This window comes from Tupaia chinensis, unplaced genomic scaffold, assembly GCF_000334495.1.
Source record: "Tupaia chinensis unplaced genomic scaffold, TupChi_1.0 Scaffold000276_2, whole genome shotgun sequence".
Classification (NCBI taxonomy): domain Eukaryota; kingdom Metazoa; phylum Chordata; class Mammalia; order Scandentia; family Tupaiidae; genus Tupaia; species Tupaia belangeri.
Genome location: NW_006159759.1, coordinates 2,490,800 through 2,509,213, shown reverse-complemented (window position 1 = coordinate 2,509,213; position 18,414 = coordinate 2,490,800). Strand labels below are relative to the sequence as shown.

At 37.5% G+C, this 18,414-nt stretch overlaps 1 protein-coding gene across 1 annotated transcript in view; it reads left to right on the top strand.

Moving 5' to 3' along the window:
• Positions 1-18,414, top strand: part of CNTN5 (contactin 5) — a 515,333-nt gene that overhangs the window by 447,126 nt on the left and 49,793 nt on the right. The window contains exons 16-17 of the mRNA XM_006150105.2: positions 245-394; positions 15,945-16,015. Coding sequence (XP_006150167.1) covers positions 245-394; positions 15,945-16,015 — 221 coding nt within the window. The remainder of the gene's footprint in view (positions 1-244; positions 395-15,944; positions 16,016-18,414) is intronic.

Below are 18,414 nucleotides of genomic sequence, written 5' to 3'. Positions count from 1 at the left end.
ATCTGGTTCCTTGAACCACTAGTTGATGGTGCTAGCCCTCCAACAAACTTTGATATATGCAAATGCTTTACTTCCTGAAGACTTTCATTTACTACTGACCTTAGAGGTGATGCCAGGATCATGTGTCATGAGACAGTATGTTTCAGCCTGCTCGTTCTGTCAATAGGTGTGATGATATCCTTGTTACCATTAAGCAATCTTCTCAGTCCTCCTGATGACATGAAGCCACCTTCCTTTCCTATAGTCCCAGAAGTCATAACAGGAGACATGGAGTCAGCCATGGCGGTGGACCTAAATCCTTGGGTGGAATACGAATTTCGAGTGGTTGCCACCAACCCAATCGGGACTGGAGATCCCAGCACTCCGTCACGCCTGATCCGCACCAATGAAGCAGGTAAAGTTTGGAGAGACAACATTCTCCGTAGTATGCCTCTTAATCATTTTGAAAGCACATTGAATTAACCATGATTTCTTTCTTGCCTGGCTTGGGATAATTTGTTCCGATTCATTTACCTAGACATCAAAAGATCATTTACTTTAAAATAATTCTTTTTGTTTTAGACCTTTCCTCTTTTTTTTTTTTTTTTTTTTTTGTTAAAATAAACTATTCTGGCCTCAAATGGCTGATATACTCCCACATTTGGGTCACTATGGATAAGCCAAAATCATACATGTTATCCTGTTTTCGTTTTGTTGTTGTTGTTTTGTCTTAAGCTGGTTACTAAGTTGCAGCCAATTACGCTAGTCACACTGCTGTCAGTCACAGAAACCACACCTTTTAGGCGTTTGTGCAGCCTCCCATCCACCTGTAACCAAGCATCTCTCTACTTCACTCTCACATTTTTGTATGACACTTTTTTACTGCACACATCACTCTTCCATTCCACCCAAATATAGTCCTTGGAAAACGCACAACTAGCCACATAGTCTCTTGGAAGTTATCTTCCGGGAGGCTGCCCAATTTAAATCACCTGCCCTTTGTTTAAAAAAACTGTTAAATTTTGGTTTGTCTAAAATTTTTGTTTGTTTTTAACACTTTCCACAAATACAGATATGTAATGCTTCCATTTCCTGGCACCCCAGTCACCATAAATTGAAGCCGTTAATTTATTCTTCTAATTATACACTCATTGCATATCCATAAAATTCAGAACAGATCAGCTCACCTTCTTTTTCTTTAGTAATTGCACTTTCCCCTAATTATGGTCTACTTTCTTTGGACTTTTTCATGCTGCCCTTCACCACCTAACCAGTATAAATAACACTTTGCAAACATAGTCCTTCCTTGACCTACTTCCTTGAAGTTTATGGGTAAAATGATTACCCATCTGCTTCTTGAATTAGAAAACATAGCTTTGTTATGCTCTTTTAGAATAATACTTCTGATAAAAATGTTCTTAATGACCACACATGAGAAATTAACAGCTAACTTATTCACTGTTCCATATGCGAACCACAATGTCTGGCACTGATACTTAACATATCATGTTTTAAAGGGGAATATTCTTACTTTTTTCTTTTATATACCCATACCCACACCAGTAATTAAAAATTAAAGATATGGGTACTTGGGAGACTAAGATTTATCTGTGTCTGTTTTGTATTATAGATAGAAAACTGAACCAAAAAAATATGATTTTTTTACTTCTAACCAATTAAAGTTTACAACCATTACAATGAACTATCTGAACAGTCCATTCTGTCTCTAAAGCATACCATTTTATCCTTAAAAAAAAGCGAGAGAAAGAGAAAGAAAGAAAGAAAAGAATTTTGGGACCAACAGATAGCATAATGGTTACATTACTTTGACTCCCACATGGCTGACCTGGGTTTGAGTTCTGGACCCAACAGCTTAAAACTCATGCCAGGTGCATGTGCATGCATACCCAAAATCCTGGGAGGAGAAGGGATTGCAGTGTGGCTATCCCCCTGGGGGGTGATTTCTGTCTCTCTCTGGCAAGTGTACACACCCTATAGCAAAAATCTCTTAAAAAAGAAAGAAAGAAAGAGAGAAAGAAAGAAAGAAAGAAAGAAAGAAAGAAAGAAAGAAAGAAAGAAAGAAAGAAAGAAAGAAAGAAAGAAAATAATTTCAAAGGGTCAATTTATTGCATTAAATACAACAGCCATACAAATGATGTTCATTTTTTTTTCAGTATGATAATTAATTAAGTAGCCCAAATAAAGAAGAGATAAAGTAGCCTAAATATATCAAACAAGGCTCATCCACAGAAAATCCAACTTTTCTACTTTCGTGATTTGCCTATTACAAGTTATTTTTCCTGCTATCTTTTCAATAGTGTGAATTTTAAATTGAACATTAATTGCCTGGTTGGATTTTCACACATCCATAAAATCAGCCACGCTTTCATTGTGTACAGGTGTTCATTAATTAAGAGCATAACAAGTTAGTGGTTCCTCATTTTATATACTCACTGTGCAGATATGGACATGACTGCCAAGAGTAGTACTTACACTCACGTGTTTTCTAAAAAGCACTGCCTTACTTACTTTGCATATTGTTAATTGTGTTTAAACAAAGGCAAAGATTACTGCTTAATTCAGAGGCTCTCTATAAATATTCATCTCAAAAATACATAATCTGTTGGGAATGAATAATCCTTTTCAACTTTTTATACTATAAATCTCCTTGTGCCATTATAAAGCATTTTAACAAAAACGCTTTTACATTTCCAGTTAAACCGTATGTAGATGATGCATTGTAAAAGACTTCCTCAGGTACTTCTGCAGCTACTTCCATCCTATGTTGTCCATCACTACATTTTATCATGAGTTCAATTTACATGACATACTTTAGTCCATTAAAGTCTTATGAAGGAGAAGAGAAAGAGCATGAAAAATACATGAAGTGCTCTCCTTTGAAAGGGAGTCAAGGAAGGCTTGTCTTGCCTACTGTCTGTTTCTTGGGCTTTCTGCTTATGTTTCTGTGCAGTACTTTGTAAAGCTTAAGCTACTAACGGTGTTGAAGGAGTGTTGAGTTTTGCACCTGTTTTGTCAGACAGCACAGATGAAAAGGGACACCAATATCCTAAGACACTCTCTGAAGTGATGCACACTGCCTCAAATTCATATCATGTATTTGAAAATATGATTCTGCTCTAATGGACCAACTAAACTTTGAAAATTGAGAATGCTGCTTGTAAGAAAAAAGTTCTCATTGTTAGGAATATTGAGTTGATGTAATTTACCTGACTATTCTAAATTCCAAAGCAGCCTTAGTAAAGTATTCCTACCTAAGAATTACTCATTTCCCACACACTAAAAAAATGAATTTCTCTTTGTAATTTTTCTCTAGGGAATATTCTGACTTTCCATTCACCAAAACACTCTTGATAACCTCTAAAGATAAGATAAATGGGTTCAGTTCAACTTCTTAGTATGCAGATGTTAAACTAATAGTACTAATACATGTTGTTTACCTTAATGCATATTTTCATTTTTTATTTACAGTACACTTTTCTGCAAGTTTAATTAGAGATTAGATAGACAAAGACAGAAAATAATGTTTTTAGTTTTTAAATGCATTTACTGTCATCAAACAAGTTCATATATTTGGGATGGAGTAATGTAAATACATTCTATTATTTAAAAAGATGACACTCAAGAGAGAACAATCACATTTTAGGAAATAAATTTGAAATATGCACTATGGTAAAAATGGAAAAATATGTAAAATGAATTTAACAACAGCAATTCTCTCATATAATTGAACTTAAATATTCTGTAAGCTACATATCTGTAACACTGTTGAAAGATGAATGCAAAAGGAAGATAGTTAATTATGTAACTTGTCATTCAGAAAGGGTTGGTCCTCTATATTAGATTTCTAACTTGAAAGCATGGTATAAATCTTAGTATTTGCAATTTTGTGGTTTTAAACTTTAATGAATTATATATAAAGGAAAAAAGTTTTTCTTGTCATTGAATTTGAGTTTAGATCTGAGTTAACATTTTACTATACCATTTTCTACCAGGGTGAACATGGTCAAAACAAGGTTTTGATTTTCTCCCTTATAAAATAGAGATAATATCCTAACCTTTGATCATTATATTAAATAAGGTGATGGATATAAATAGTTTAGCATAGTTCCTAATGTGATAAATGCTCATTAGCAACTATTTTTTTATTGTTATCACTATCATTCTTCATTTAAATGAGTTACTGTGTTGTCTAGTGGCAATTTTTAAATATATATATATATATATTCTTTTTATTTAGACTGCAGACACTCGGTATATATTAAGTGGGGACATACAATGCCTCTCCTTCACAGCCTGGCTTGCCTCACTCCGCAGTAAATCTTTCATATTCTTTAGCAACTATTTTTTTATTGTTATCACTATCATTCTTCATTTAAATGAGTTACTGTGTTGTCTAGTGGCAATTTTTAAATATATATATATATATTCTTTTTATTTATTTATTTGTGTTTGACCAGAGAGAGACTGTGAGAGTGAGAGAAAAAGAGAGAGAGAGAGAAAGGAAGTCACCAGGTCCAGGACTCGAAATACTGTTGGCCATGTGGGAGTCCAGCACCCTTAACCAACATGCCACCTGCTGGCCCCTCTAGCAGTAATTTAAACAATGGTAATCATATAAATAGCTCCTTTCATACTGAGGAAAATTTTCAGGTTAAACACATGACTATTGATATAGCAAGACCATCCAGTTTCTAGGTTGGTTTGTAGCTAGTGTCACTAAGATGAACTCATGGTGCAACATCTCCACTGCTGACTGGCCCATAACATCTGGACACTCCGCCTGCTTCAACAGCTTGGGAGTCCAGAGAACCTTCCACAGTGCTACACACAGAGCAGGGCTTAGCTCCCTTCCAATCCCCATGTCTGACCTTCCCATATGCATTTTTTATTCTTAATTAGCTAGTACTGAGTCAGTAGGTGGGTTTTGTACTGTTCCAACATGTAGCCATTTTCTTTGGTTCTTGTAGAATAAATAAGGCAGAAGGAGCAGAAAAAAAGAAATGCCAAACAAACGACCATGCTTAAAACAGTTTTTACACACTCAAATAGTATTTAAGTTCCTTAGAACATGGTATCCTGCCCTGCCATTTTCTTTTTGCTCTGATGTGGAAAATGTCACATATATATTTCTGGCCACATAAGGAAAAATACGTGTTCTACATTTAAAAGATCAATGCCCCCAAGTGATAAATGTATCAAGGAGACAATCAAATAAAAATCTTCCCTGGCTTAAGTACTTTCTACACCATATCAGAGTTAGAATAATTTACTGGACAGATTGCATGCTACCATAGGGTTTAAACACGGGGTGGTTTTATTTTTTTCTTGCTACTGCTCTCTCAAATGCTCCATCTTTTCCTCAGCATCATTATCTAATCCCAGGCACTTTGAGACATCTAGACCTGTATCATTTTCAAATATTAAAACATCACAGTTTATATCAAAACTTTACTTTCATCTCCAATACCATGACCCCCCTTCCAGCCCAGCACAGACTTGACCCAAGAGCTATGATATGTCTTTTCTCTCTTCTTTCCACATCCTCCTCCACCTTCTAATGCTATTGTGCTGTTACTTACAGATCAGATCAAAGAAGAGGGAGGAACTTGTACCTGGGTGGTTGTAGTCCCTGGGTCTCGCATGTGTGTTGAACATTCCACAAGATGGCATTAGTCTGCACCCTGCTGCTTTCTACTGTGGGGTACCCTGGGCTCTTTGGAGACATCATATCCCTTATCAGGGAACCTTACTGGGGGCGGTCCCAACAAGTCTGGTCAAGTGTATCTTCCACAGGTGCCCACTAGGCATACAGTGGCCATTCTCATTTTTCTATTGCTAAACCCTAGAAATACAGATATCCTCAAGAATGAATTTGGCCTCTGCTCTGGAAACACACTGTGGTACTGGGGCATCTTACAGAACTCTGAAGCTTGCCAACATCCAGCCGGGCTCTGAGATGTAAGCACCTGAGCTCTCTATAGTGCCTGTCCTAGTTCTCTCCTGATTTACCTTCACAGGGAAGTGATACATTCTTTTCTTTGTTCATGGTTGGAGGGAGATGCGACAGCTCAGTCATATTCTAAAACAGCATTCCTTTTGCTATAATCATATGTGTATACACACACACACACACACACACACACACACATACACTCTTAAAAATAAGCAGAAGAGGGGTAAAAAAACTTGGTTTTCTTGTTTCTTAGTCTGCAATTTTCTCTACCTAACCTCACTTTAACATATGGAGTTACATGTGACTTGTTCCAAAATTTGGAAAAGACTCATTAAACTGCCGTTGACTACTTCTCTAGCTTTATGTGATCTTTGGACTCCTGAAAGGATTTTGCTTTGTTCTCATTTGTGTCTTCAAAGTTCTTGTCTATTATTGGGACCAGAAGTTAGTGTAATGGCTATGTTGCTGGACTCTATGTAGTCAACTGCAATTCGAGTCCCAGACCTAGTGGCTTAAACTCATGCCAGGCACGTGTGCGTGCGTGCCCAAGATCCCGAGAGGAGAATGGAAGAGAAGGGATTGTGGCATGGCCATCCCCCGAGGGGGTGATTTCTTGCTTTCTGTCTCTCTGTCTTTCTGGCAAGTGCACGTGCCCTATAGCAAAAACCTCTCAAAAAAAAAAAAAAAGTTCTTGTGTATTATAGTTACTTAGGAAATTTCCTTCATTTCAAAAATTATGGAAGACATAATAAAATACTATTGTAACGTAAAATGGGAGTGGATTAGCCCTTTCTAGGAATGTGTGGAATGGCTTTGTAAGTGACGTTGAATAGGGCTTTGAAGGACAGGCCAAATAACACTCAGGCAGATTTACTTATTTTGGGACAACTAGAAATCCCACTTTCCAGGAAGTGGTATGTATATCAAAAGGCATATGGTTATGGGATTTTTTAAAGACGTTTCAATCTGTTTCTAAAAAATATATATTATATAGGAAATACAAAACATTTAGCTTCTATAACTGGGAAAATCTAAAAGAAGACACCTTTGAATAAATTTTATAGCTTTCTTCAACCCCGTGGACAATTATATTAAGTAAAAGAAAAGGTCCTTAATAAGATTGAGAGAAGACAGAAATCATGGAAGAAAGCCATGGATCTCTTAGATGAAATCTCAATTATTAGGAAAAAAGAAGATAATAGTTTGTCACATACAGCAAACAGTACTTTATCTTTTCAACTCCCTGAGGGTGTCTGCATTCACTAGGGGGAGAAAGAGAGAAGAAAGCCACCCCCATGGTCACATTGCAATCCCTTCTCCTCTGTTTTCTATTCTGTCAGAATTTGGCATACGCACACATCTGGCACAGACAGTATTTTTAAATAATGAAGCCAAGATCTCTTTGGTCCAGGCTAGTCTTTCCTACAAAATAGAGTCAAAAAACCAATCCTCAGTTTCACAGGCAGTTTAGCAAGAAGAGATGGCAGTCTTAACAAATGCCTTTTTGAAGGGAAACTGGCTAATTGTTAGACATCCCCTTATTTGAAAAGTAGCTTTTCTTTGCTCTAATACAAAGTTTTCAAAGAGAGATGAGGAGCAGTGATGGAAGACCTGTAGAAGACTTGAGCATAAAAAGTAAAAGAGCAGTGATGGGATCAGCTCAGCAGTGGATGTGAAACACGCAGGGCAGACTTTTCCTCTCTTCCCAGGGTCAATAACACGACCACGTTTCAGGCCGTGGACTAAGTACTTGCCCTTCATCATATCATTTCATTTCCACGTCAGCCTTTGAGAGCATTCTCTAAGGGAGGGTTTATCCCCATTTTACACGTGAGAAGATGGAAGTGTTGCATTTTACCCAGCAAATAAGTGGCAATTAGAACTCTAATCCAGACCTTACTCCAAAGGTGATCCCTCCAAGTTCTCATTTCTTTTCCCTGCCTCCTCCTCTGTTCTTCCTGCCCTCTCCTCCTTTTCTGTTTACCGCACTCGACACTTCTCAGTCAAAGATTCTTTTACCCGTTTTCTGCTTTTACTTCCTGTGGGCTCACACAGATCAAATGAATAAAGTTGAAATAATGCGAGCTAAGGTAAAGACTACTTACTGTAAATACCGCCTGGGATCATGATTTGCTACTTATGAGACGGTTCTTCATAAATCAGAGAAAACTTACATTTTCCAAAATGTTCTAGTGACTTTTGTAAATTCTGAAAGGTATATTGCCTAGATTTCCAAATGAAAACAAGACGTGCCAAAATCTGAAAGCACAATCCCCATGGTACTACCAGAGAGTGTCATTTGAACATCTCAAATGAGATGCTATTTCAAGATCACATGTGTATAGATGAAATTTTAGTGTTTATTGCAGAAGGCTTCATTACTGTCTCTTTCACATCCAAGTAAATAATGTTAGATAATATTTATTATAGTTGCAGACACCATGATCAATAATTATGAAATAATGAGAGGACTTCAAAAATTTAATGGAAAAATGGAATTCAAGTACAAGTTTATTTTGGTCCTAAAAACTCTGAAATTATAGTCTTTTCATAAAACATATTTTCCATTAGTTTTTGAAGACTTCTTATAATGTTAAAAAGCTTTGGTTATTACCATCTGCCTGAGACAACTCAGAGACTGAAAAGTTAGAAGTATTATCAGCCAAGTACCTAAAATGATAGATTGGGGTTCAAGTTCAAGTCTTTCTCTGACAAGACCATATTTACCATTTGAACAAACCACTGTATCTGTCTCACTGATAAGAAGAAAAACATCATTTGAACACTCGTAAACACGTTATTTTTATTTAGGAACCTTTTAAAGTTTCATTCTTTCTCTCAACTGAGCCTAAATGGTAATTAAAATATTCTGTAAACTTCCATTTTAATAAGAAAAATGTTTTTAAATGTTCCTCCTAACTTCCTTTACTATAAAAACAACCTTCCTTTTCTCTTTCCATTCTTCTGCACCTTTCTTTACTAGTCAATTGCTATAAAATCAAACTCTGAAATTACACAGCCTCTCCCAGGTGTCTAATAAAATTGTATTATTTAATCAGCCACGTAAGTACCCATCATAGTAGACATTGAAAATATTTTAGGGATTAAGAACAAATTGGTAAATTATTTCACCCTGTTCTGTTTCCTTGAATGCTAATTAAAACATGTTACATGATTCACCTTGATCAAATAATTATTCTTAAGAGTTTTCTGGAAGCCAGCAAGTAGCATGGTGGTTAAGGTGCTAGACTCTCACACGACCAGCCGTGGCTTGAGTTCTGGACCTGGCAGCTCGCTTTCTCACTTTTTTCTTTCTCTTTCTCCGTCTCACTCTGGTCAAATTAAAAAGTATTAACAAATAAAATTAAATAAATAATTCTTAAAAGTAGAAGAGATTTCTCTGATATTCCAGCTGGTTTACACTCTGTTCTGGTTACTCTGAGTGTTTACAAGAATGATTCTAATGTTTAAGATGAAAAGAGACACAGACTGTATTTCAACATGCTAGACATGACCTAAAACAGCCAGGAATTTGTGGCTTGTGAGCAAAGTATCTATTACATTATCTGTTCATGGAAAAGCATTGCTCAGAAAGAAAATCAAAGAATCAGCATTTAACCTGCTGTCCATGCATGTAAACATGACCTTGCACCTAATATGCTCACGGCATTTGTCAGCAGTCTACTGAAGGACTCGAGGGTCTAGATGCTTAATTCTAAGTCAAGTTTTTATTAATTATATTGAAAATGTGTTTGCTTTTTACACAAATGTACTGCTCTGCACTCAGTGAAAGCATTTATTCAATGCTTTATACTTATTTTATGATTTTAACAAGAATTATAGAACTTTTATACTAGAAGGGTTATGAAATATTGTCAAGACCATTTATATAATAAATATATCATTTTATAAATAAAGGGATATCATTAAAATCAGTGGACTCCAAGGTGGTGACAGCTGAGATTATAACTGTGTGCCATCAACTTGATAAAGAAATGAACGAACATGGGGTCTGCTGACCCATTGCTTGCAATTAGGAAACTGATGACAATGAGAATTAGAAGACCCAGTTCAAACATGGCAACCCTGACAACAAACGCCCATTAAATTTTTAAAATTTTCATAAATGAATTCGTATCATTTTTTAAAATTAATTTATATTCCACTCCTTGGTATATACCTGAAGGACAGAAGAATACTTAATCGGAAAAGTGCTTGCATATCAATGTTTATTGCAGCACTTTTCATGATTGCTAAGTCATGGAAACAACCCAAATGCCCACGAACAGATGAATGGTTAGTAAAACTGTGGCACATATACTCAATGGAGTGCACTCTTCGATAGCTCAGCTGGTAGAGCGGAGGACTGTAGGTTGGACAGACATATACTCAGTGGAATACTATTCATCCATAAAAACCAACAAAACCCTGGCTTTTGACAGGAAGTGGATGAATATTGAAGACTTACTGCTGAGTGAAGCAAGCCATGCTCTGAAGGAGAGGCATTGTATGTCCCCACTTAATATATACCGAGTGTCTGCACTCTATGACTGAAACTAATTGTCTAAAGGATATAGAAACATAGTATATAGATGTAAATACCAGATATAGTGTGTGTGAAAGAGGAGGGTCTGAGAAAGGACATTTGGGGGAGGGACAGGAAGGCAAAGCATTAATGGCACAAAGAGGTGTGATATTATCTGTTGAAGATATTTCATAGTTTTATCAACAGTACTAGGGAGAAATGTTCACCTGTTGAAATATCCATTTTGTAAGACGAATAATAATGTGATTGAATGTATGGAAGAAAATAAAATGAAAATAAATAATGTATAAAAAAATAATAAAATAAATTTTAAAAATTTTATATACATTAAATCATATTATTTAGCTTACAAAGTGAACATTTCTCCTCAGTCCAGTTGATAAAAATATCTTTAACCGATAACACCACACCTCCCCATCCCGTCAATGCTCTGCCTCTGTATCCCTCCTCCAAATGTCCTTCCTTAGGCCCCACTCCTCCACACACACCACATCTGGCATTCACCCCCATATCTTGTGTTTGTACAACCTTAGGCCAATCATTTTCAGTCATAGAGTGCAGACACTCGGTATATATTAAGTGGGGACATATAGTGTCTCTCCTTCACAGCCTGGCTTGCTTCACTCAGCAGTAAATCTTCCATATTCTTCCACTTTCTGTCAAAAGCCAGGGTTTTGTTGTTTTTTATGGCTGAATAGTATTCCATAGAGTATATGTGCCACAGTTTTTCAATCCATTCATGCATCCAGAGGCATTTGGGTTGGTTCCATGTCTTAGCAATCATGAATAGTGCTGCAGTAAACATAGATGTGCAAGCACCTTTCCAATGATGAATTCTTCTGTCCTTTTGGTAGATACCTAGGAGTGGGATTGCTGGATCATATGGTAGTTCTATTTGTATATTTTTGAGAAATCTCCAAATTAGAGTTTAGCTCCTTCTGCTGCTCTCTTGGGCACTCTCTTGCCCTTCTGCCTCCCACCCCCTGAATCCCAGACCCTCCGCCATGGGATGATGCAGCAAGGAGGCCTTCCCAGATGTGGTCCCTAATAAAGCAATTACTAAAGCTTTAAATTTTTTATTAATAGTTCATATTACATATAGTAAGCCTTTTAAAAATTAATAATTGCTGCTTATACACACAATGATCCATAATGCCTGTTTTTCTATAATTTATTATACATTAAAATTGGAGGTAGGATGAAAAAAGGAGGCTCTAAATTCTTTAGACCAAGTTGAATATAGGCTATCTTGTTTTGCAAATAAATTAGTAGCAGTAAGCAAACCTCAAAGACTGATTTCAAATAATAAAAAAAATGATAGAACTTGAGTTATTTATGCATAATCTGGCATGGAAATTATCTATATAGAAATGCATCAAATCATAGAAAGCCTTATTTTGCTTTTTTAGCTACTCAAAGTGGAAATTATCTTGTTAATTTTTTTTTAACTCAGAAAATTAAAACTGGAAAGTTAAAACTTAGAAAAATGTAAATTTATTTTCTTAAAAATAAGCATTAATGTACTGTGTAACAGTATTAGGAAACTTCAAAAGTTTCTATTTTAAATAGTTACTGTTATTTCATTTTACTCATATCATTTAAATCAGCTTTAAGAGGTGTCCATAAGAGAGCCTGGGCCTCCTCTCCAACTCTAATCTAAAGGTTCTGAGCATTCTCTTCTTAGATACGATGTTTGAGAGCTGACAATTTTTATTCATGTATTTCTTCCATGAGAGAGACATGCAAGAGGAAGAGAGACAGACAGGAAACAGGCAGCCCTGACAGGATCCTCACACTGTGACACAACCCCTACCTCAGCCCACCCACCTTATGAATACCAGCATAAACCTGGTGTGTAAAGGGAGGTCTGGGGACACAGACCGAGAACCTTCCCATGTGAGTCCACTTGTAATATGACTGCACTGCCAAGGTGCCCCAGGAAAGGATCCTTAATGCCTAGTCTTCCCAAGATCACAGTAAAGGTGTCCTCAAAGAATTGGACTCGAAGTCCTACCTTTAGGATACAAACTGTCCCATATAATAGGAAATGGACTTGGGCAGGTAGTGTCTTAGTCTACACTGCAATAACAAAACATCAGAGATAAGGTAATTTACAAAGAAATGAAATGTATTTGGCTTATGTTTCCAGAGGCTTGGAAATCCAAGGTGGAGGAGCCACATCTGGTGAGGGCCTCCTTGATGAGTCTTCCATGGTGGGAGGCAGAAGGCCAAGAGAATACACAAGAGAGTAGCAGAAGGGCTGAACTCATTCTTTCATCAGAAATTACATTAGCCCATTTATGAAGGAGGAGCCTTAAGACCCAATCATCTCTTTTTTTTTTTTTTAATTTTGTTTTAAGTTTTTTTTTTTTTTCCTCAATAAAAAATCATCCACTCACCAGAGAGAGACAAAGAGAGGGAAAGTGAGAAACCATCCCCTAAGGCCACACCACCATCCCTTTTCCTCCACTCTCAGGATTTGGGGCATGCACTCACATGCCCCAGTGTGATTTTCTAACCACCAGGTCTGGTACTGCACCCACAGTCAGACATGTAGGAGTCCAGCACCTTTACCACCACAACACCTACTGGCCCCAACCCAATCCCTCTTAATGTTCCAGATCTCAACACTGCTACATTGGGGATTAAGTTTCCAACACATCAACTTTCAGGGACACATTCAGAACATAGCAGGTACATATTACACCTAATGTTATTTGATGTGAATTAATAGAGAGAAATGTGAAGCAAGTGTGTCCTACACATTTTTTCCTCCAATGAATAGTATGAATGAATAGTACTGAGAAGTCAAAATTTCATGATAGCAACAAATGATCTTACTTTCATTATTCCTTTGACTGTACATTCTGAAAATTGTGAGCTCAGCTAGGACAAATGTGAAACCTTGTATCCTTGTCCTTTTGTGTATACAGTTAAATCAGCTCCCTTTTTATGTGCCTTATTGGTACCATAGACCAGAACATAAATTGAGGACTAGTGAGCCAGGAGATAGATGGAACACAGCACTGTGAATAGACAGAGACAGGCCCAAGATAGAACCATAGTAAGCTTTACCCAAGATGGAGTCACAAAAGTATGTTTTAACAAAGGAAGAGCAGGCTGTATTGGGGCTTGAAACAATTATAACTAAGGGTAACTGTTTCTATTTTCCAATTACTTTCTAAGAAAAAATGTAGATCAATATGGTCTGCTGTTCCCACTAAGAATGGGGTACTAAGTTACCCTTGCTAACTAGTAACTATTTTCTTAAACCCACTTCCTCATCAGAGAGCCAACCATTGCTCTGGCTTACTTCAGCTCCTCTTTGGCAACCCATTTGGGGCCCCTGCCTTGGGGAACTTTCTTCTCCTTCAATAAACTTTGATTTGCTCTCCCCTCCTATTGTTTGCACTTCCAGCTATTCATGATCGCAGGACACAAACCCAGCAACTTCGAACTACTTAATAGTGGTTTCTCAGACGTAGTGTCAAGGCATACTGATATGTTCCAAGTGCTTATGTGTAGCAATAACTAGGACAACTAGTTAAAATATTCATATACAATTGCTTACTGATTGTATTAGGACATATTCACAGTTATTGGGAATATATTTTTCTCCAGTTGAATTCCATATAGCTTCTCCAATGAAAAAGGTAAAAGGCTATCCAACTCCTTATCATTCTGAGGGACTCCATGAGAGCTAACTTCACATATGAACAGTCTTTACTATACATGTAATCATGAAAGAGAATGATTCAGAGCAGCTGCTGTATGAAAGTGCACTCCAAGAAGTTTGGGGGGAAATGGAATCAAAGTATGAGTATATTTTGGTACAAACTCATTTTTAAATCCATGTATAGTATTTTCATAATGTTTTTTTTTTCATAAACTTTTTAAGACCCTCCCATGCATTCTGTTGCTCTTATAATCAGATTGTGGTAGCTGCCACATGTACACGAGTAAGACAGGAATCATGTTCATCAAGAAATGTGACCACAGGCTGATCCTGCTACCTCGTGGATAAGGGAGCTAGTTCCCACATGGTAAACTGTGGTTTGAATCCCAGCCCCAGTAGCTTGAAAAACATATCAAGTGCATGTATGTGCATGCTCAAAGTTCTGGCAGGATGTAGAAAGGATTTCAGTGGGACTGCACCCAATTGGGGGTACTTTCTCCTCACCCCCTCTGGCAAGTGCACACACTCTCTGGCAATTAGAAAAACAAACAAGTGCCTTAGAGTACCTAAATCCAGACCTAACAATTAAAGGCTATTTGTTTCCGTAGAACTCATTACGTATTCAGGGTATTTCTTTCCCACCTCCCTGACTCATAAAGAATTTTTTTTCTTTTCTGATTCCATATACATTCTGCTTTAGTTTTTTTCTGGTATCTAAAATGCTATGGAATGCCTAGCAGTAATTAATAGCCTTTCACCCAAGTAGGTAAGATATAGAAGTGAATTTGTGTTTATGAGTATATCAATATCGTTTAAAAACTATATGCTGGGATAGAAAGGCAATGGTGAAGTGAAAATTGCTCATGCAGGCTCATAGCCTGGAAAATGATTTCTTTTAATAGTTCTCTTCATTTAGCAGTTCTTCATTTGAAAATGTTCCCTTTCAACTGCAGATTTTGTGGTTTGGTGCACTGAAGGGGAAATTTATTCCTTTGACACATTTATTCTTTTAATAGTTATTCATTTGAAAAAGTTTCACTGGGTTCTTATATCTTTTGCAGTTTCAGATTCTTTCTTGACAGATTTTTTTTTAATGTTTATTCATTTAAGTAGGCTCTTACTCCATGAAATTGTTGCTAAGATTTCTTTAAACTGGTGCTTCCTAGGGATTCTGATAACACAGTAATGTGAATATCAACCTGTGCCTCTTCCAGGGCTCTGCAAGCGGTAGGGACAGCAGAAGAGTCACTTCCTTAGCAAAGAGGGGAAAAGCATGCAATTTAAAGTTTGAAATTTACCTAGCAATTCCTAGATGTTCTTCTTTTTATTTATTTATTTTATTTTGACCAGAGAAGGACACAGTGGCAGGGGTGGGGGAGTGAGAAAACAAGCCACCAGGTCTAGGACTTTAGCCGCAGTCAACCATGTGGGAGGCCAGCACCCTCAACCACCACAGTACTATATTCTAAGAGCATAGTAATAGTATTAACCATGATTTAAACATTATTTCTACAGAGCATTTACAAGAAGACTGGTTTGGGATGTATACGTGGCCATGAAAAATATATAGCAAACTCTCTCACATAGATTTCAAAGCAGAATTTCTGTCACAGATACTTGGTTTTAATGTTTAACATGATCAGTTTAAACTTCAACTATTTGAATTGTTTATTTCAGAATTTTTCCAACCTAAGCAGGATTATGATATGTTCCTACTGTAAGAAAATTGCCTGTATTTTTCCTTCACTCTCGACCTGTTTCGTCTGCAGTCCCAAAGACAGCACCCACCAACGTGAGTGGAAGAAGCGGAAGGAGGCACGAATTAGTCATTGCCTGGGAGGTAAGAACAAGTCTTTACTCAGGTGACAGAACTGGTTAATCCCGTAGAAACTAAGGCTGCATATGTGGTATCTGTCCCTTACATGGAGATGAAGTATATTTGTCTGAATGAGGTGAAGAACCCTTTGAGCGAGCACTGCACAGGTGAGTATTGCCAAAATGAAACTTTCACATTCGATACCAGGCCCTAGATGACTTTCGTCCTAGTCTGGTTTGCTTTCCTATCATACAGGCTATCTCAAAGTAAAGTTTGAGTCATTAAAGCACATCCTTTCAGAATCAGCAGATGGCATAATGTTTAAATTGTTGGCCTCCCACATGGCCAAATGCAGTTCAAGTCCCAGACTGGGCGGCTTGAAACTGAAATCAGACGCATGTGTGTGTGTGTGCCCAAGATCCCCAGAAGATAATAGAGAAAGATTGTAGCATGGCTATCCCCCAGGGGACGATTTCTCACTTTCTGTCTGTCTGTCTTATCTCTCCAGTGAGCACACACACCCTATACCAAAAATCTCTCTCTCAAAAAAAGAGAAAAATCCTTTCACAAACTACTTCAGGGGATTGATTGGCTTTGTTCGATATTTAATTATTTGACAGTTAAGTAGTCTTCTTGACTTACTTGTAAGCTAAAACCAGTGGGGAAGAAAGAATTAACCACTGCTGAACATGCAGCAGAGTGCCTGGGTTCTCTCTATTAACCCATACAGCAATTTTTTTCTTTTTCTTTCTTTCTTTTTTATTTTTTTGAGAGAGATTTTTGCTGTAGGGCCTGTACTCACTGAAGAGACAGAGAGACAGAGAAAAAGTGAAATATCACCCCTCAGGGGGGATGCCCATCCCACAGTCCCTTTTCCATTCTCCTCTCAGGATTTTGGGCACACAGGCACATGCACCCGGCATGAGTTTCAAGTCGCCAGGTCCAGAACTCAGATCATGGTTGGCCATGTGGGAGCACAGCCATGTAACCATTACAACACCTGCTGGCCCCTCCGTATAGCAATCTTAATAGTACGGATGATTTCCTCACTTGACAAATTATGAAACTGAGGCATAGTCTAAGCACTTCTCTAATACATGGAATTGGAATGTTGATTACAAAAATGTATGTTCTTTCGTCAAAGGAAAAGCATAAGGATAGAGAGCCTATGCGGAGTATGCTTATTTTCCATGAAGCCATTTTTCTTTCTTGGTGTTAAAGAACCTTGTTATAAAACGTAACTATGTAGCTCACAGAACTATGCCTTAGAGTTTACAGAACAGAAGTATCTATTGGAGAAAATGGGACAATGGAAAGTGTACAGAAAAAATAAATAAATAAAACTTCCCAGCAGGAGAGTTTTGATAAGTACATCATCTGTCCTCGTCTTCTGTTCATTCTTCTTTTCTTTTTTTTTAAATAAGAAGTATTTAATTTTATTTATTCATTCACTTATTTTAATTTGACCAGAGAGAGATGCACACACATACACACACACACACACACAGAGAGAGAGAGAAAGCCACCAGTTCCAGAACTTAAAGCATGGTCAGCCATGTGGGAGTGTCCAGCGTTTTAATTACCATGCCACCCGCTGGTTCCCATTCTTCTTTTCGTTAATAAAACTTCCTATCAAAGGGGACCAGAGAGCGGCACAGTGGTGAAACATGATGCTGCGTGAGGCTGACCCGTAAAGGAAGGTACCAGCTTGGTGTCTGGGGAATTCCCCGAGTAAGATGGGGATGCCTAGGGCTGCCTAAGGCTGTGGGGTGGATCACAAAGGTCAAGAACCTGCTGGAGGTGCTCTCTGGCTCTTTCTCTCTGTCTTTCTCACTCACAAGATAAAATAGCAAATAAGGAAAAAAAAACACACTTCATGTCTTATTATTTCTGCAGAGGTATTAACATCTCCATATTTGACCTTTACTGAGATGAAATCTCTCTAAACAGAATTGTCTTTTATTCTAAGCTCTTATATAGTAGGTTTTAGCTATCTGCCTCAACTCAATACACAGTTCTTCAAATCAAAATTGAAAAGGAAAGAAAAAGTGAACAAAACTGTACTAGGTATCTACTATGTGTCGGGTACTATGTTAGACAGTAGCTGGTAACTGCCCCATTGACTAATCAATGCCCGTGATCCCTTCCTATGGTGTACAGATATTCATTTAATCAATGTAAATGTTAGCCATATGGCCCAAGAAGTTTCTTGAACAAATACGATAGTCCAGTTTCTTCACATGTTAGTAAAGCACAAAAGCCTTGAGAAAAACACAAGAAGGTGCTCGCGTTAATCTCTCCTGAATCTGCTCTGCAAAGGGCCCGGCAGCGCATGACCCACGACAACGTACTCCCAACCACCAGACCATACGACGGCTTTCCTTTTCCCCAGCATGTTAAATTCTTCGCGTGGAATTCAAGGA